The 20,793-nt window shown below is 39.2% G+C and overlaps 1 protein-coding gene across 3 annotated transcripts in view; it reads right to left on the minus strand.

The window, feature by feature from the left end:
• Positions 1 to 20,793, minus strand: part of AFAP1 (actin filament associated protein 1) — a 185,063-nt gene that overhangs the window by 61,398 nt on the left and 102,872 nt on the right. For all 3 annotated transcript variants that reach the window (XM_050947553.1, XM_050947555.1, XM_050947554.1), the window contains exons 4-6: positions 14,377 to 14,485; positions 5,448 to 5,659; positions 1,089 to 1,268 (exon numbers count right to left, since the gene is read on the minus strand). In XM_050947553.1, coding sequence (XP_050803510.1) covers positions 1,089 to 1,268; positions 5,448 to 5,659; positions 14,377 to 14,485 — 501 coding nt within the window. The remainder of the gene's footprint in view (positions 1 to 1,088; positions 1,269 to 5,447; positions 5,660 to 14,376; positions 14,486 to 20,793) is intronic.

The following is a 20,793-nucleotide window of genomic DNA, read 5'->3' on the forward strand; positions in this document are numbered from 1 at the left end:
TATGCAGGTCACGCCAAAGGAATACCAAAACCTTTAACCAATCTACATCATCTATTTTGCATTAGACACAATTTACAGAAACCACTCCCCCCATTTTTTGTGTGTGTTCTAGAAAGCTAAGACACACTTTACTGGTATTGTTTCCCTCTCTTTCTGCCTTGGTTACAATTTATTATTTTTGAAACACCAATGGTAATGCTAGGCCCTGTGGAGCCAACTGCCTTTGAAGCAAGAGTTCCCACTGCACAGGCTTAAGAGGGAGCATATATGATGATGCAAAGCATGGCATTCATTTGAAAGAAGGTGAAGATTGTCTTTTTATTGGCATAAAACAACCATTTCTGGCTTTGATTCATCACAGGATAGCAGTGTTGTTGCTGTTTCAGGAGTAAATATCATTTTGGGGAGAAATTCTACATTTGAAGAGAAGCAAACATTTTCATAACAGATTTGTTAGTTTTTTAAACAGGGAGACAAGGGTTGCTGTTTGAAGGCAAATCACTAGTTACTTGTTAATTAATTCTAAAAAAAAATCCAACCCCCAAACCTAAAACTTACTGTCTTTTGCTGGTATTTTTTTTAATCAATACCAAAACTCATTTCAGTATTCTGAAGTTACTGGGGAAAACGTCCTTCTTCCATCTCAATATTTGGCATCATGTGGCATTTTAACAAATACTGATTTGTTTCGGAAACTTTAGTGGTACAAAGCAGATCTTATGACTTGCTCTCCACGGATTCAAAATCTGGTTTCTCATAAAACTGTACACTTGAAAGGAGCTGCGTGATATTTCATGTGACCAGCAGAATTTAGTAAACACAGCCATTCCTATTCGGGAAGAAGTGTCACCATACAAGGCAAAAAGTGAAAGGATTTTGTTAGTGGCAAGTGAAAGCTCAAAGGCTGGATATATGAGGCCATTCTTCTGAATAAGAAAAATACACCCAACTACCTAAAACATTAATTTAAAAAACAGTCACTTTTTCATATCTCATCTTTTAATATTAATTGATACTGAGTAATGAACACAATGTTTTATTACCAGAAATGTTTTTAGATATGTAACTGGTCAGAAACCATCCAGTACCTTCAACCACTGTTCCGCCTGCTCTTTGCTCTGTACTGCTAGAACCAGTGCATCTGTTCCTTGGTGAGTGATTTTCAGCTCATGCTTCTTCTTTTTACTGTCTTTGGGAATGTATGTGATACTGCAGTCATTCAATAGCAGTTCCATCTGAGGTTGCTGATCCTTGGAACTTTTATAACACTAAATAAAATGAAGTATGTCATTAGGTTAAAACTTAATTTCATGCACTTCTGGTGAAAGCCCTTATTGTATAGCAGCACTTCACTGCTTTAGCTTTTCTCACTCATCCCCTTACCACATACCGAAGTTAATCAATGCTAACTTGGCATCCATCTTTATCACTCCCTTTCCTAAAGTGAAATGGCTGCCAGATTGACATTACTGTAGCTGTTTAATCATAGAATAGGTACAGCCTGGGGAATACCGTCGCAGGCTTCATTTACCTACCAATAAGCCTCAACCCTGAACTGGATAAGAGAGTCGGGGGATAGTTCAGTCTCCATGCTGGTTTACTCTTTGCCCTCTCTGCTAAGACTGAGATGAACTTCCCCCCCCCTCAACAATGAGAAACGTTAGTGAACCCCCTTCAGATGCTGGGTCATTGATGAACCTGGCCCAGATTTGAAGCTGTGACCTAAAGGAGAAAGGCTTCACACAGCGTGACTCATCTGATGGCTCATCTAGTACCCATTCTGAGCTTCCTTCCTTCAGTTCTTTCAATCTTTCAGTGTAGTTCAGTTTTATTCAGATGTCGTACACAGAATAACAGATTTGAAACAAAAACAACTCAAGCTTATAGAGTTGTATGCCTATATTTCCATGTCCAGTTACCTTAACTACATGTGCAAATTGGCCTTTTTACCCCATCTACATTTTCATGTGCATGTACAATAGCTATTTGGATATTAAAAAAGACCGATCTGCATATGCAATAAGGATAACTGAACACAAAGGTAGACTAACAAATGCACATGCATTTTTATACATGGATCTGAGACCCCTTATTTTAAAATCTTGCCTTACCCACCTCATGTGATAAGATTCAGGAACATACAGCAATTGTTAACATGATATTACAAACACTACAATCAAGGCTGATAAGGGAATCATTTAAAACCAATCTTTGTAACTGCTCACAATTTTCTAATTATTTTTCTTTCAGACTAAAATGCCTTTGGCCTGGTCTCAGCGGAGTGGTAAATAATTTTTTGAGGAAATTTGTTCTATTAAAAAAATCATGCTTAAGTTATATGAGCATGAAAAGCCACCATCACCTTTAAGCAATTTAAAATGCAGTTCTGTGGCATATCTTAATATATATTTCTAGATTTTATTTTTCAGAGTATATATAAGAGATTACTAAAAACACACATTTACATAACAAATAGCGCCAGATGAGGCTTATAGAAAGCAATTACTGGCCAAATTATTTATATTGAATGTCTGGTTCTGATCTAAAATATCACATTTTAGTCCCATTTGAATGCTGCATTTATAATATAGGGAATAACTAATCCCTAAACACATATATATTTGTATTACTTTCTGCATAACTCATAGGTTAAGTCTTCTAGGTCTTTCTTCCAATAGTAAACTAATCTTGTTTAAATTGCTCATTCAACTCCTGTTATGATTTTTATTTTCTTAATCCTCATTACAGTATTACTGGAAGAAAAAAACCGGGGGGGGGGGAGGAAATAACAATTTCTTTAGACCACACAAGTGGTTAAAGGAACATGTGGTTAAAAGGGAAAAGAGTACCACCAGGATTTTAAATAAATAAATAAACTTAATTGTAGAAGAAATATAATGTGCCTTTTTAATTTCTGTTTCTTTCTCTCTCAATTTTGATTTTAAGCTTCTATCCTTCATTCCAAAAGTCTGATTCCGATCTTGCATATGTTGGCATAAATCTGGACTAACAACAGTGAATCCGATGGATTTACACCAATATAAGGGTGAATGAAATCAGAGTCAAACTTTTTTTGAGAATTAAAATATATACAGTGCAAAAATAATATCCTTAAAACATAAATGGAACTGCCCATTTAATAACAATTTCCCACTATATTTACAGCAACCTCTTCTCTGACCATCTATGTCCCAAAATCTGTCCAATCCCCCTTCAGCCAAAGTAGAAGATGAACTTTGCAGCATATTCTGAACATTGACAGATCTGGGCCATGGAGGACCAACAAGGGAAAATGAGTTGCTAAATCCAGGGTCCCCACTTTGTGGAATATCCTTTTCCAGTTGCTACCCTTCACTACCAAATTTTTCAGTTGGGATGCAGCCATCATAAGCTCATCTGCTAATTGCAACTTCGTTGGTGCCACACAGGAAGAGAGTAAACAGACCCCACGTGATTTAGGGTGTAGTTTAAAACCCTTGTATGTTTTTTTAATAACAGAGAAATGAAACCCTTTCATAAGCAGAGCTGTCCCTAGGGTATGGTGAATCGGGGCAACTGCCCTGGGCCCCGCATTTGGTGAGGAGGTGGGCAGGAAGGTGAGGTGGGGAGGGCGAGGCGAAGCCCCCCTAGCAACCTCCCCCTAACCCCAGTGCCTCCGGCCCACCAGCGGGCCTCGCTGATCAGTGCCTCCCCCCATCTCCCAGTGCCTAGCGCTGATCAGCTGCTTCGTCTGGAAGCGCTGTGGAGGGAGCAGCGAGGATGCAGCGCACTCAGAGGAGGGGGTGGAACTGGGTGGGGAAGAGGCAGGGCGGGAAGAGGTGGGGGAGCAAGTGGGGCATTGGGGGAAGTGGTGGAGTGGGGGCAGGGCCTAGCAGAGCCAGGGGGAGCACTCCTGGCAGATAGAAACTCAGCACCTATGTCCCGAGCCCTGCACCCCCCTAGGGTCGGCCCTACTCATAAGATAACCCTTTTTTCACTAAACAGAAACAAGTCTTGCAGCAGGAAGTTTACTGAGTCATGGACCTGCAACTGGTGAGCACTATACAAAAGAAACATAATAGAGTTCTAGAGGATGAACACACAAAGACATTTAAATCACTTCCATCTTTCCTTTCTATGATGCAGCTGTGAGTTATTTGAATACTGCATCTGTAATCATAGCAGAACAGATGGCGAAGGTTTAGTTTTAAGTATATACATTACAATAACATATGCTGCAAAGTGATTGCTCAATCTACCAAGGGACTTGTTTCTCTCTAAGGGTCTGATCCAACAGCTCTCATATAGGGAAAACTCTCACAGAATCTAGTGGGATTTTTGCCTCCATAAGGGTTAGGTTTACAAGGTTTCAGGGTTGAAATATATTAGACAGAAATAGGCTTCAGGCTATGTTCTCTGCATCAGAGAAACTTCTAGGGTGTAGGTTTCACTCTGACAGGTTCCATGTTCTAAGTGGCTTTAAAAAAAGGAATCGATCGATCGATATGGGGCCCCTCGTCTTGGGTTCTTGTTCATGACAACACTCTCTGACAGCAATACTAAACTTGAACGCTATTTACAATTGTCAGGGTTCCTTTCCCACTCTGAACTCTAGGGTACAGATGTGGGGACCCGCATGAAAGCCCCCTAAGCTTATTTCTACCAGCTTAGGTTAAACCTGGTACGCTGCCACCACCAAATGATTTAACAAGAAACAGGGAAAGGACCACTTGGAGTTCCTCTTCCCCCAAAATATCCCCCCAAGCCCTTATACCCCCTTTCCTGGGGAGGTTTGAGAATAATATCCTAACCAATTGGTTACAAAGTGATCAAAGACCCAACCCCCTGGGTCTTTGGACAATGGAAAAGTCAGTCAGGTTCTTAAAAGAAGGATTTTATTAAAAAGAAAACGTAAGAATCATCTCTGTAAAATCAGAATGGAAAATAACTTTACAGAGTAATCAGATTCAAAGAGCCCAGAGGAACCCCCTCTAGCCTTATTTTCAAAGTTACAACAAAAAACCTCCCTCCAGCAAAGGTAAACCTCGCTCTAGCAAAGATAAAATCCACAACTTGAGAAAACAAAGATAAACTAATATGTCTTGCCTGGCTGTTACTTACAAGTTTGAAATATGAGAGACTTGTTCAGAAGGATTTGGAGAACATGGATTGATGTCCAGTCCCTCTTAGTCCCAAGAGCACGAACAAAAGTCCTCCCCCCACCCCTCCAAGATCTGAAAGTATCTTATCCCCTTATTGGTCCTTTGGGTCAGGTATCCATCAGGTTACCTGAGCTTCTTAATCCTTTACAGGTAAAATAATTTTGGTGTCTCTGGCCAGGAGGGTTGTTACCCTTCCCTTCATAGTTAAGACAACAATGTATTTACCATAAGCCATATGCCTTTAAAAGTAATCACATCTTTAAATTACAAACCAAATCTAGCCAAAGGAAATAAAATAATAATTACCAGTAGTTTGTTTTCTTTGATAACACACAGTAGTTTGGTCCATTGTCCAAATCGCTTCTTTCTCAAGAGGAAGGCACAGATTTTGGCATCCTTTACAAGGTCCATAGAAGCCTCCTCAGAAGGCCATTGATGTCTCATTTTTTTTCCTTTTCCATCCTCCTCCTCTTCATCATAAGATTCGTAAGAGCTGCTCATAGCATCTGAGTCATAATCTTTAAGGAAAGTATAAAAGAGCCCAGTTAAAACCATCAACCGTGAAACACACCTATAGAACTGAACAACTGTAATGGGATCTATTTTAAGTACTACCTTTTATTCTAAAGACAAACCAAAAAAATATATTTTTCAATCCTCAATAATATCAATACATTAAGTTTATTGAGTATGAGATGCTATAAAAATGAGAAGTGCATCATCATTAGATTTAACTATAGAACTATAATTATACTCCAGGAATTTTAACTAAAACTGTAACTTGGGAATTAATACTTAGCATTTAAATACTGCTTATTTTGAAAGTGCTACTTGCAATTTCATTTCCCCCCTTTTTGCAGCTTTTCTCGAGGAAGTGATTATAATCTTTCCCCATTCCTTAATGCAATACTAAACTCTTGGTGACAATGCCTGCATGGAAAGAAATAAACGTAAATATTCAGGACATAGCATGTAGAGAATTAAACATGGAGAATGACAGAGCTCACAAGGAATCAAGTATTTCTGTATGTTCAAGTAATTTACACCGTATACAGTAGAAAAATACACATCTGTACAAAATGTCATACAATTATAACAGCAACAAGATACCAGCCATGAGACCATTAATACTAACAAGACAGTGCTGTTGACTGCATCAGTCTCTGCTAATGTTGAATCCTTCCTAAGCTGTGGAATGATAGGGCTCAGCACTAGGCCAATGCAAGGCAATGGCTAAGAGCTATAAATGAAGCCAAAGTTAAGAAACACTACAAGGTTTTTATTGTTTTTTAAAAAAATGAAACAAAAGGGAAGAGTGGGAAAGGTTAGGGACTATCTATTATTTAATTTAAACTGGCAAACTAGAAAATGGTTTTATATTAAAGACTGTTCATTTTCTCATAATCATGTTAAATTATACGTGCGATCTCCATTCTCTTCTAATTACCTCCCTGAAAACCAGGACAAAAGAACCTAAACAAACACACCCTTCTGGAGGGGTTATTCAGGAAGCTCTATGAAAGTTTACACCACTAAATACCTAGGAGGTTATTGATCAAACTCAGACATACAAAAGAACACCCACATGTTACCTGCAGAGACAGGAGAGTTAAAGTGGTGAAATTACTAAACATGAAAATGCAGAATTAAGTAGTTAAACCAGCATTTCAGGGAGGCCTGCCTATCCCCTTTGCCCTAGAGTTATATCCAGAACCCTGGCCCATCCCTCTGGCAACAATCCTCCTTGAAAGGCAGCTCCTGACTCACACTCCATTCTTCCTGATTGCTCTATTCTCTGCCACCAGACTCCCTCCGAATCTGAACACTCCCAAAGGGGTGGCCAGCAGTGGTGGAGAGCAGAAAAGGCAAAAAATATTATAGTATTTAAAGAAAGTGAGAAGAAGGGACCCCATTCCTGATGGTGTGCATCAATTTAATCACAGGTGGGATTTCTATCTCCAAAATGAACTGACAAGGCTCTTTGTTAATGATCAGATCCAAATAAGAGACCATACAGAAGTTACATGCTTCCAATATTGCTTTCATTAGGCCACATTTAAGACTCTTCTGCTGTGTTACAGACACACCTTGAAGAAGTAGAGTGTTATGTGAACAGAACAACAACTACTTCTTATTAGATGAGAGCCTAGCAAAATACCTTTCCCATCTGCATTTTAACGAATCTGACACTCAGGAGGCAAAAGGCAATATTGTATCTGTCTTTGCTGTATTTTAATAAATCATTTCCACTTTATGGGATGTTTTAACTTTCTCATATTCCACAAAAGAATGTTCCACCAGTCATCTTCTTACTATATTATGAAGACTTGGTTTCTTTTTACCTCAAGCCCCAAGCAAATAACTTGTTTCCTTCATTGCTTTTCAGCAAGGTCATTTGCTTAACCATTGCACTTCTCTTCACAACACCCACATACTTTCATCAATGTTATTAATATCCCAATTATGGAGGTGCCGGTGGGGATTCCAAATTTAAAGGTTCAGTTTTGCATTTCAAGTATCCATATGCACAGACACACACCACCATCATGCCACTCCGCATTCAACAATTTAAAAAGTCTTGATTTGGAATGTGTACACACACACACACACACACACACACTATTAACAAAATAAAATATAGATCAAGTCATATTTTATTAGACATCTTATTTTGGCATATCTGTTTTGGCACAGAGTTCTCCCTTTGGGAGTTAAAGCATGGGCTGGGTCATTTATCCTTGCATACAATACTTCTTCACCTGACTTCCTACTACCCCAACTGCTGTTGCCATCATGGTACAAACAAGGGAAATTATCAATACTGAGTAACCATATAATCTTAGCACTGTAAACCCTTGTCCTTCCTCACCACACCTCCTCTGTACTTCCTTCATTTTCTCCACGCCATTCATGATTTTATAGACCTCTACTATAAGCCTGCAGATTTAAGCTTTCCTTGAAAAAAAAGTTTCTAGTCCTTGCTGTTGCCAAGATAACCTTCCAAGTGTGACCTGAATGTGAAAGACGCAGTACCACTGCAGCAATTCAGAAACCTGATGGCAACAACAGGGAAACTGACAAACAAGTTGTGGGTTCAACTGCTAACCAAGGCAATGAGCTACAGCAGAGGTGTACAGTGGTGATCTTCGTGGGAAAGATTTTTTAAAAAGTTAGGGGAAGGGGGAGTAGTTAGACCTTACCCCACCCCCTCTGCAGAAGACAGGCCACTGTGGGAGGACAAGGTAGTCAACAATGCCAACACAACACTCAGAATACATTAAGGTTGATGGGTATCAAGGAAAAGAGATATTGCTCCTTTCCCGCAGCAACACAGGATGAAGGGAAGTGGTTCAAGCCTATCCAGACTCATTAACTAGAGGTTAATGTCTCTATAACCTACAGTGAATTGACCTTCCACTAGACCTCAAAATTTCATACTAGCAGAACACACACAATGATCAAATGATTATTTTTAAAAGGTGTTTAAAGTTCGGCTCCTAAATCCTCATTGAGGTTCCTAAACTAAGTGGTCTGACTTTCAAAAGTGCAGAGCATCCAGTAGCTCCCACTGACTTTTGAGTCCAGGCTCTATGCAGTAGAGGGCAATGGCATACATTTGAGGCAGTACATTCTAATATGTACTGTACAGGCAGAATTCAATTTTTTTAATATACAATTTCAACAGATAATATCAATGTTTATTTTAAAGCAATTTTTTCAATTTTTATTGATTTTAAATTTTCATGGTTGTGGGAAATTATGGGAGGTTAAGACAACAGGGGAGTCAGACACTAATTTAATTACAGTGGACCCTGGGATTCAAAAAATTAATGCTTTACAACTGTCAAAACACAAATTGTCAACATAACATGTCAAAATATACAAATTAAATATCATAAGAACATAAGAACGGCCGTACCGGGTCAGACCAAAGGTCTACCTAGCCCAGTATCTGTCTACCAACAGTGGCCAATGCCAAGTGCTCCCGAGGGAGTGAACCTAACAGGCAACGATCAAGTGATCTCTCTCCTGCCATCCATCTCCATCCTCTGACGAACAGAGGCTAGGGACACCATTCTTTACCCATCCTGGCTAATAGCCATTTATGGACTTCACCAACACAAATTTATCCAGTTCTCTTTTAAACACTGTTATAGTCCTAGCCTTCACAATCTCCTCAGGTAAGGAGTTCCACAAGTTGACTGTGCGCTGCATGAAGAAGAATTTTAGTTGCCCTTTTCTGAACCTTTTCTAGTGCTAGAAATCTCTTTTTTGAGGTGAGGAGACGACATCTGTACACAGTATTCAACATGTGGGTGTACCATGGATTTATATAAGGGCAATAATATATTCTCAGTCTTATTCTCTAGCCCGTTTTTAATGATTCCTAACATCCTGTTTGCTTTTTTGACCGCCTCTGCACGCTGCGTGGACATCTTCAGAGAACTATCCACGATGATGCCAAGATCTTTTTCCTGACTCGTTGTAGCTAAATTAGCCCCCATCATATTGTATGTATAGTTGGGGTTATTTTTTCCAGTGTGCATTACTTTACATTTATCCACATTAAATTTCATTTGCCATTTTGTTGCCCAATCACTTTATGTGAGATCTTTTTGAAGTTCTTCACAATCTGCTTTGGTCTTAACTATCTTGAGTAGTTTAGTATCATCTGCAAACTTTGCCACCTCACTGTTTACCCCTTTCTCCAGATCATTTATGAATAAATTGAATAGGATTGGTCCTAGGACTGACCCTTGGGGAACACCACTAGTTACTCCTCTCCATTCTGAGAATTTACCCTTAATTCCTACTCTTTGTTCCCTATCTTTTAACCAGTTCTAAATCCATGAAAGGACCTTCCCTTTTATCCCATGACAGCTTAATTTACATAAGAGCCTTTGGTGAGGGACCTTGTCAAAGGCTTTCTGTAAATCTAACTACACTATGTTGACTGGATCCCCCTTGTCCACATGTTTGTTGACCCCTTCAAAAGAACTCTAATAGATTAGTAAGACACGATTTCCCTTTACAGAAACCATGTTGACTATTGCTCAACCGTTTATGCTTTTCAATGTGTCTGACAATTTTATTCTTAACTATTGTTTCGACTAATTTGCCCGGTACCGATGTTAGACTTACCGGTCTGTAATTGCTGGGATCACCTCTAGAGCCCTTGTTAAATATTGGCGTTACATTAGCTAACTTCCAGTCATTGGGTACCGAAGCCGATTTAAAGGACAGGTTACAAACCAAAGTTAAGAGTTCCGCAACTTCACATCTGAGTTCTTTCAGAGCTCTTGGGTGAATGCCATCGGGTCCCGGTGACTTGTTAATGTTGAGTTTATCAATTAATTCCAAAACCTCCTCTAGTGACACTTCAGTCTGTGCCAGTTCCTCAGATTTGTCACCTACAAAAGCCAGCTCAGGTTTGGGAATCTCCCTAACATCCTCAGCTGTGAAGACTGAAGCAAAGAATCCATTTAGTTTCTCTGCAATGACTTTATCGTCTTTAAGCACTCCTTTTGTATTTCGATCGTCAAGGGTCCCCAGTGGTTGTTCAGCAGGCTTCCTGCTTCTGATGTACTTAAAAAACATTTTGTTATTACCTTTGGAGTTTTTGGCTAGCCGTTCTTCAAACTTCTCTTTGGCTTTTCTTATTACACTCTTGCACTTAATTTGGCAGTGTTTATGCCCCTTTCTATTTGCCTCACTGGGATATGACTTCCACTTTTTAAAGGAAGTCTTTTTATCTCTCACTGCTTCTTTTACACAGTTGTTAAGCCATGGTGGCTCTTTTTTAGTTCTTTTACTGTGTTTCTTAATTTGGGGTATACATTGAAGTTGGGCCTCTATTATGGTGTCTTTAAAAAGGGCCCATGCAGCTTGCATGGATTTCACTTTAGTCACTGTACCTTTTAACTTTTGTTTAACTAACCCCCTCATTTTTGTATAGTTCCCCCTTTTGAAATTAAATGCCACAGTATTGGGCTGTTGAGATGTTCTTCCCACCACAGGGATGTTAAATGTTATTATATTATGGTCACTATTTGCAAGTAGTCCTGCTATAGTTACCTCTTGGATCAGCTCCTGCGCTCCACTCAGGATTAAATCTAGAGTTGCCTCTCCCCTTGTGGGTTCCCGTACCAGCTGCTCCATGAAGCAGTCATTTAAAGTATCGTTAAAGTAAAGTATTGTATCCTTAAATTAAACTTTAATAAGTTCTCAAGTAGCATTTTTCTTACTTGACTAGAGGTAAATTTTGATTGCTATCAAGGGAAATATTTTGGGGGTGTTGTGTATGAACGTGAAATCAACGTTCACCGACATTTACCAGTAAAAATCTGATCCTTCCAAGCCTAGTTTTTTATTTATACACACACACACACACACACACACACACACACTTTTTGGCAGAGCTTGATGACTATTCTAGTTTTTGCTGAATGAATTACATACTTTTTTGTGTACAAAAATAATACAAATTGTTAAGGAAAATAATACACTAATACATTTTCACATTATTCTCAATAAGGTATTCAAAGGATTAACCTGAAGCTAATTTAAAACAGGTCACTCTGGAACAGTATTTTTCAATAAATGGAGATGGAAAAGAGAGTCATCATCAGCTGAGGCACACTTTGACTTGTTCTTATCTGCAAATAAATATTTATTTACAGACCACAGATAGGGAAATCACCATCATTTTGTTTTCATGAACTATACTCCTGTGGATTTTTTACCTTTTTATAGGAACATGGAACACGTGAGCCTATTTACTGTAAGAAAAAATATTCTTATTACAGTAGAACCTCAGGAGTTATGAACACCAGAGTTACGAAATGACGGTCAACCACAGACCTCATTTGGAACTGGAAATGTGCAATCAGGCAGCAGCAGAGAAAAAAAGAAAAAAACCAAATACAGTACAGTACTGTGCTAAACATAAACTACTGAAAAAAAAAAAAGGAAACGTTTTAAAAAAAGATTTGACAAGGTAGGGAAACAGTTTCTGTGCTTGTTTCATTTAAATTAAAATGGTTAAAAGCAGCATTTTCCTTCTGCAAATAGCTTCAAAGCTGTATTAAATCAGTATTCCGTTGTAAACTTTTGAAAGAATCACCATAACATTTTGTTCAAAGTTTACAAAGATTTCAGAGTTATGAACAACCTCCACTCCCTTGTAACGCTGAGGTTCTACTGCAGGGGTCAGCAACCTTTCAGAAGTGGTGTGCCGAGTCTTCATTTATTCACTCTGATTTAAGATTTTGCGTGCCAGTAATACATTTAAACATTTTTAAAAGGTCTCTTTCTAAAAGTCTGTAACATATAACTAAACTATTGTTGTATGTAAAGTACATAAGGTTTTTAAAATGTTTAAGAAGCTTCATTCAAAATTAGATTAAAATGCAGAGCCCCCCGGACCAGTGGCTAGGACCCGGGCAGTGTGAGTGCCACTGAAAATCAGCTCACGTGCTGCCTTTGCACGCGTACCATAGGTTGCCTACCCCGGTTCTACTGTACGAAGAAACATATACTATAGAGAGATATATCTGTTTGAACATTTATTTAATCCATTAGAGATGGCTCTCTCTCTTTTTTTCCTCCACTCTTCATGATGCTGTTCTTGTAGTCTGGGCCCTTACAATCTGAGTCTTATCAATCATGTCCACTTCAGAAATAGCGCCATATCCTGGCTGCAGTTTTTACAAGTAAAGTGAGTTTGGTGGTTTTATTTTAGTCACTTATGTTCATATTATTCACAAAGCCATAAGATAAGCTAGTACAAATGAGCTCAATGGGAATTTAGCTAGAGTAGATGGGTAACAAGCACTGAAGAAGGCCTATGGTGAATTTAGCCACTAACTTTACTACAGAAAAACAGAGTTCTTGACAGTATTTGTATTCTTCTAGAGGGGTTAAAAGAGTGGATGACAAATGCAAAAGGTAATTGAATTCAGCAGATTTGAGGCAATATAGGTTATGAGTTATGCATATAACTTTTGTAAAAGTTATAGCTTTGATTTATGGGAGGTGGAGGGATGGTCCATCTCCCCTAAATGTTCCTGTGGGTCTGGACAGTAATGAAGGTTAATAAAAATAAGCCTGAAATTTGGTTAGCATGTTCTGGCTTATAGCTCCACTGAAACAACTACTGTACAGTACTTTAAAATGCAGCTAATATTTTCTCCTCGAGCTAGGTCCTTGCAGTTAGCAGCTAACCATGAACTGGCAGTTCACTGGGTCAGAGGGTGTGAGCAAGACCACCCTGCATTATTTCTGGGGGAGAAGCAGGGAGTGGAAAGTCCCTGTGCACTGCTGAGGCTGAGTGTGTCTACATTCATTTTACATTTTTGGAGTGCTTATTTTTTTGCTCAAATTGCCTAGGTTAAGTTATTCCTATTAACAAAGGCCAGATTTTCTTTGGTTGGTTTTTTTTTATGTTTAGAGCTAATGCATACATATCATTCTCCAAGAAAAACAAAGGACTCTCCTTAAACCACAGTGTACAAATGGCACACAGATCATTTGTTAGTGCTATAATGTTTTTCTTGTTTTATTGTTTAGGAGAAAAGATTTTATTTAGTCATTAATTTAGATTTAAACAACAACAAAAATGGTCTAACAAATTTAGGGTCATGAATGATGACGATCCAGCAGAAAAGCATTCATAGAGAAGTGATGGATTAAGTCTGCCAGACAATAAATAAGAGCAGCAAAAGAAACCTTTTTACCTCCTCCAACCCATAGGAAAACACCGTCCATCTTTTAATGCAGAGCTCTCTAACCTGCACAACCATTCAATGGCAGGCATGCCATCATTCTATCACTGTGATCCAATCATACGACAATGTAAAATAGATTATACTAGGTAAGTATTTGGATATGATCATGGGAGACCTGAGTGCTGAGGTAATTGGTTTTGGTGATTAATCAGGAGGTAGCACTCAAGTTGATATTGAACTAGTGTCACAGGACAGCATTGCAGGTATTGGTCACTCACATCAGAAACTGCTGTGGAGTCCAGCATACCTACCTGATCCCACTGTCATAAACCAGCCACAATCTATCCTTATAGATACGGACAATAGTGAGCCCTTCATATAATTCTTAAATATAGAGGATGTAAAGAGAGAGAAGTTTTCTTCTTTGTTTATGTCTTCATGTTTTAAAGCAATGAAAGTCACTAAAACTGACAATTGCTTAGGATAGCATCAGGATATATATTACTCACTAGAAGTGATATATTCAGGAGCCTTTCCAGGACTAAGTGGCACCGCCTCCTCATAGTAGCCTTCAGGTAGGGACGATGTTGGTAGAGGTGGAGGCCCATTATCTGGTGGCTAAATGAAGAAATAAATTAATGAGATCAAAAGCCCAACAGATCACTGACCAATAAAACGCACCTAATGTTCACTGCTATTTATGGGAACATTATCAAGGTTAGCAATGCCAACTAATTCTCTTGTGACTTTTTGTAATGTTGATTATACATAAAAGTAAGGCTCAGGAACGGTGAAGTAGTCATGCTTCTTTATACAACAGAAGTTGTGGAGAGTAGCAGCTTTTGGAAAGTAAATAAGTCCAAGTTTCAAGCTCCCCAAGGGTAGTTATAATAAAATAATAGGTTAGTGGTTGAGATTAGCAAAGTAGCAGAAGGAATTTAGCCACATTATCTTCCATATCCTGGTGATATGCTCTGAAACCACAAAGGACCCAAATCTGTCCCCATTGCTCATGTCGAGTAGTACCTTACTCTGTAAATACTACAAGTGATTCCAGCAAGACAACATGCAGACTAACGTATTACTCAACATCATCAAAATAGCAGAACTAGGATAAAGGATGGAAACTACATTAAAAAAATACTCTTACTATGTAAATATTAAGAGGTCAAAAACGTTTTGCAGTCTAACATCTTGAAAGGAAGACTTCTATTTAATTTATTTATTTATTAATTATAAATCCTACAATGGAATTCATGCAGCTGGATTCTATCCTTGCATGGAATCTCCATTCAAGGATTCTTCTGTGCAGACAATTGTACAGGATCAGGGCGGAGGATGCTAACAGTGTGCTGTTCTACGGAGACACAAACGTTCATGTTGTAAAAAGACATAAATACACCCTCCACTAACAATGCACAGACCATCTTAATACCAAATTCACTGGATTGGAAGAGACCTTTGGTGGATCACCTAGTTCACAGTTCAGTGTTCGGTTAGTTCTTCACTTACATTACATTTCTGAATGAATAAGTTAATCCAAATAACTTGATGTAGAGCCTTCTGAGAGGTGACAATATAATAGTTCAGAAAATCGACACTTATTGATAAAAAATATTTCACACACCAGATCAATTTTTAAAATGCTGGCTTTCTAAATATAAATCTGTTTTGAGTTTTAAACTCTAGTTGCTGGTAGGCTGATACAGTAACAAGGTAAATTTTGATACTACATGATATATACCATATCAGGTTACTGTCATATTTCTTTGACAAGTAGGAAAACAACCATATTTTAAAGATTTCACTCATGCTGCAAGAACTTAATCCTACAGTTTCACATTGAAGAGAATTTTTATACCTCCTTTCAATACCATAGGTTTATTATATGGTATGTTACATCTTTTTCTCTCTCTACACCTTATCTCTGGGTAAGCTCATCTGCAAACACAAATTCAACTACCATGTCGATGGTGAGAACTCACAGATCTACCTCTCTATTCCAGACCTGTTTCCTTTAGACCAAACAAATATCTCGTCTTGTCGCCCTGACATCTCCTTAAAGATATCTAGCGACAATCAGGCTCAGCATGGCTCACACAGAGTTCTTAATCTCCTCCCTCCCTCTCAAGTCCTCCCTGCTACCTCCTCTCCCACTCACTAGGGACAACATCACCATCCTACCTCTCACAGAGGTCTGTAACCTGGGTGTCATCCCTCCCTTCAGGTCCTCAAATACATGCTATGTCTAAATTTTACTGATTCTTTCTGCATAACATCTTCAAGATATAGCCTTTTAAAATCCATTCTTATGGCTAAAACTCTCATCCAAGCTCTTATAATCTCACATCTTGATTACTGCAACATCCTTCTCTCTGGTATTGACAAACACAATCTTGTTCTGCTTGTATCCATTCAGAATGCTGCACCATTTTCCAAGCCCATCACTTTGACCATGTGTGACCAAATCCAACCCGTATTCACAGCCTACATACTACTGTAGTAATCTTTGTACAAAATACACCTTGTGAGGTAGCATTTGAAAACTAATAATTCACTGCTCCATAATATCATGGTGAAATGTCTGTAGCAACAGTATATGTAATGTTATAAACATGAGCTGAAATTAAACACACTTCAGACTTACCAGACAAGTCTGGTTAAACCAGTTTCTCGAAGACAGAGGACAAGCTGAAACCCTAGACAAGTGTCATCAAAGCTGATGGGCAATCACCTGTCAAATGGCCACTCTCTGGCATGGAAGAGGGGCAGGAACAAACACTATGGAATCGCTTTCACTACTAGACGTGTGGGAAGTAGAGGAATGACAAAGGAAGCAGCCATTTGACTTTTGGAAAGATCCTGACCGGAAATTTGGTCAGCCTTGTTGTTGGGAGCATGTGGTAAGAATTTGTCTTGAACCAAGTCTAGTTTAAGTTTTAGCACTAGAAAGTGTTTTAATTTTATCTTTCATATATAACCTTTTCTGACTTGAATTCCTTATACCTGTACTCCTTTAAAATCTCTCTCTTTGTAGTTAAATAAATGTGTTTTATTTTTTAATCAAAACTTAACCAGAGTTGTGAATTGTTTGGTAACTTAAATTGAAGTAGCAAACTGTTGTATATTGTTCTCTTATAGGGGCAACAGACCTAAAATAGCTCAGTGATGCAGGAGAAGGCTGGACACTTCAGAACACGTGGTTTTCTAGGGAAAATCTGGGACTGAGAATGTGTTGGGGGTCAGCCTGCAAGTGGTAACCAAGGCTGGTGGAAGCCAGAGTGTGCTGGCAGGCTGGAGTTATACACAGACTCTCAGAGAGTGACCTGCAGGCTGTTTGTGAGGACCCTAGGTTGGGAGCTACAGCAGCAAAGCATTGTGAAGCACCCCAGGATGAAAGGCAGGTGGTGACACAACCCCTCACTGGTCTGGACTGCATCCTGGAATGTCATATCCTCTCTTTGCATCCCTCCGCTGACGCCCCTTCTCTATCCCACATAACATAAGCTGCTTCTATTCATTTTCAAGGCCATTCACAGTCAATCACAACCTATATATATCATCTCTCATTTGCTATTGAGCTGTCAACGCTCAACTATGATGAGCCCATGATGACAGCCTTTGTCACACACACATTAAATTTTTAGACAAACACCTTGTCCGATTCTGCTAAACTGCAGGCCTGAACACATTATTGGCCAAATAAAATAGCCTTTCAAGCTTATCTGTTGCTGCACGATAGAAATTACACTTAGATCAACCAATGTTGGACACCTATTAATGCTGAAAAACTGAGTGTGCACTGAGGGCAAGATTGCTTGTCACCCTATGCATTTGAGTATTGGCCTGCTAAACCCAGGGTTGTGAGTTCAATTCTTGAAGGGGCCATTTAGGAATCCGGGGCAAAAATCTGTCAGGGAATTGGTCCTGCTTTGAGCAGGGGGTTGGACTAGATGACATCCTGAGGTCGCTTCCAATCCTGATGTTCTATGATTCTACAAGGGAGCAAATGGGTGCTAGCTATGAGCTACCTGCATTGCCAGACACCGCACAGTGTGGAGAGCAGCCTCTGTGGGGCTGGTCTTGCCCCCTCACACACAAGTGGACAGAGCTTTGTTCTGCTGAGCCAGGGAAAGAGGGGGAAGTAATCTCCTTATGGTTTATATCAGTTGCAGATTACTTCCCTTTGGAGCAAGGGGTGAAACTAAGTAATGAATTGTGACTCTTAGGGTCAGTTTGCTCCCTGGTCTGCTCTTGGACATATGCCTTCCCTTACCCAGGCAAACTTTAATATCCCAGGCTAGCCTTAAACTATTTTCCCAGTGTGTGTGTGTGAGATCATATGTATATGTATGAACTTCCTATTATTAAACCAATTCATCTAGGAAATATTGGTCTAGAGAGTCATGCATATTTTGATGCAGCACAGACACAAGGTTTCTAAGCTATTTTTTATTCAGCAATAAATAAGAGATTCTAATAGAGATCTGAAAAATGCTTGTTTTTAGTGTAAATGTTATTCAAAAAGAAAGTGGGGAAAAAAGAAGGGAAATGAAACACAAATGGTGCTTGTCTGAATTCGACCCCTTTAGAACACTGGTTACTCACACAGCTGGAGCGGGTAAACATGTGCAGCCAATGTCAACACAGATGGAATCCATTTCTGAATTAACCAGGACCTAGTTTCTGAAATGTATTTTGCAGTGCTTGCCATACACAAAGTTTTAAAAACAATGAAACCCCTCCCAGCACAATGGCTTTTGAAAGAGGCACAATTAGTAGAAACGACTGAAGGCACTTTTCAGAAATGTCCACTATAAAGAATGTTTTCTGATTACAGTGAGACAGCTTGCTTTTGTCTTTTTTTTTTTTAAAGCAGAAACATAAACCACATTCAAAGTCTGTACTATAAACCCCTGTGTCTTCTATGAGATCTGGCACAACTAATGCTCTGTACAGCAAATCAAAAATGTATGAATCTACACGCAGACATTCTGATATTGATATTTATAACTCAAAAAAACCAAGTTATTGCTAGTTGCATTGTTGAAACCTTTCAATTCACTAGAAAGTTGTAATTTTTTCTAGCAACTTTTCAAGAGCAGAACTTACATGGAATGTATCAAAAAATCCCATTGGATTTCAGTAAAACTTTATTAATTCATCTGCAACTGACAAGCATCCCCAAATGCAACTAGCTTGATTAGGTAAGATGATTAAGTCTGATGAAAATTAGGTAACCCTGCACAACTAGATAAATTGCTCCTATTTTTTTTTACTTTTCAATCTGGCATATATCTTCTAATATTTAAATTGGTATTATGTTACTAGCTTAGAATGAAGTGCATCCTGACAACCTGACTACCCGGGATCATTAAAGAAGCTATTGCACTTTCTATAAGAGTAGCTATGATACCTCTATGTCCTTGCTAAATTTTTGTTTTGTTCCAGCCAAACGCTACAGATTAAGTAGTTACACTCGCACCTGGCTAGAGTATTCTTCATTTCCTATCTGTAGCAAACGGCGTGGGACTTGGAGGGACTACAAATTATTGTCACTGAGACTCTAGCACAAGGATGTGAGGATGAGATATTGACCAAGCAAGTCACTACTAGTGGCAGATACAAATTAAGCACTGCTGCTAAGTGTAACGAAAGAGGTACCAGGGCTCAAGCAATTTGGTGACAGGGCTCAAGCAATTTTTTTACATTCAGAGCTGATGCAGCAAGCCCAGAAGTGCTGGGGCTATTAACTGCCAAGCCTAGAGGTGCCGGGGGTCAGCTCTGGCAAGCTCTGGCACAAATTAAGCACTGCCTAGTAGGGCATACTTCCCAGACTACAAGACATGTAACTGTGGAACAGGACACAGAGTCTATCAGAGTACCTTCAAATCTCAGATGAGGGGCTCCGGGCATTCTAACAAAGCACCAAACAGCGCTGGGTACTACCTGCAGTTTAAAAAAAATGCAAGGTCATACTCCAGGGTTGGCCAGATAGCAAGGAGCCACAGGAGTTTACCCACTACTGCCAGGTGAATCATCAGCTGTACATGCAAGATAAGATTTTGTTTAAGGGAGACAAAGCAGTAGTTAAGAGCTGACAAAATGAGATGGATACATGCTTCACACCTAGGGACAGAGGCTTATAAGAGATGAAACAGGGAATGTGTCTAATGGCCAGGCATGAATGCCCAACAGAGAGTATACAGAACCGTGTGAGGTGTGCAAAGAATATAGTGACTAGCAACAGATGGAGACTCTATATAGCTTTATGAAATCCCACCCAACCCTGGGAAAAGACTGGCACAGACCTGATCACGTTTAATGACAGGAACCACATGGTTACAGTAGACTACTTCTCCAGTTTCTAAGAAGTGATCTCTCCAGAGGACACTCAGGTAAGGACTGTGCTTAGGAAATGAAAGTGGCATTTTGCAAGGTATGGCATACTTGGCATGCTATGCTCAAACAGTGGGTGACAGTACACTGTACCAGAATTAAAACAAACAATTCAGCGCCAAATGGGAATTTAAGCACAAGGTATCTTCCTCTAGATACCCAAAAGGGAACCAGAGGATGGAGTTGGCAGTAAAGACAGCCAAGAGACTGATGGCAAAGGCAAAACAGATAGGAAGGGATCCCTACCTGACAATGTTGGGTAAACGCAATACTCTCTCCCCAGGGACCTGATAGTAACCCAATACAGAAGATATGTCTACATTACAATCAGGAGGAGCGTTTATTGCAGCACCATGAACCGCATAAAGCAAAAAACTTGAAGAGGGGAGCACCAATTGCAGGAGGCACCATGAAGTCAGTCTGTGTGCACATGGTTAGAATACTAGCTGCAGCATCTCTGTAGATAGTTGTCTTAATAAAGAGCCAGTTTAGATTTACAAGCATGGGGTCCTTTCATGTTATCATCC

Source organism: Gopherus flavomarginatus, chromosome 3 (assembly GCF_025201925.1).
Source record: "Gopherus flavomarginatus isolate rGopFla2 chromosome 3, rGopFla2.mat.asm, whole genome shotgun sequence".
NCBI classification, from domain to species: domain Eukaryota; kingdom Metazoa; phylum Chordata; order Testudines; family Testudinidae; genus Gopherus; species Gopherus flavomarginatus.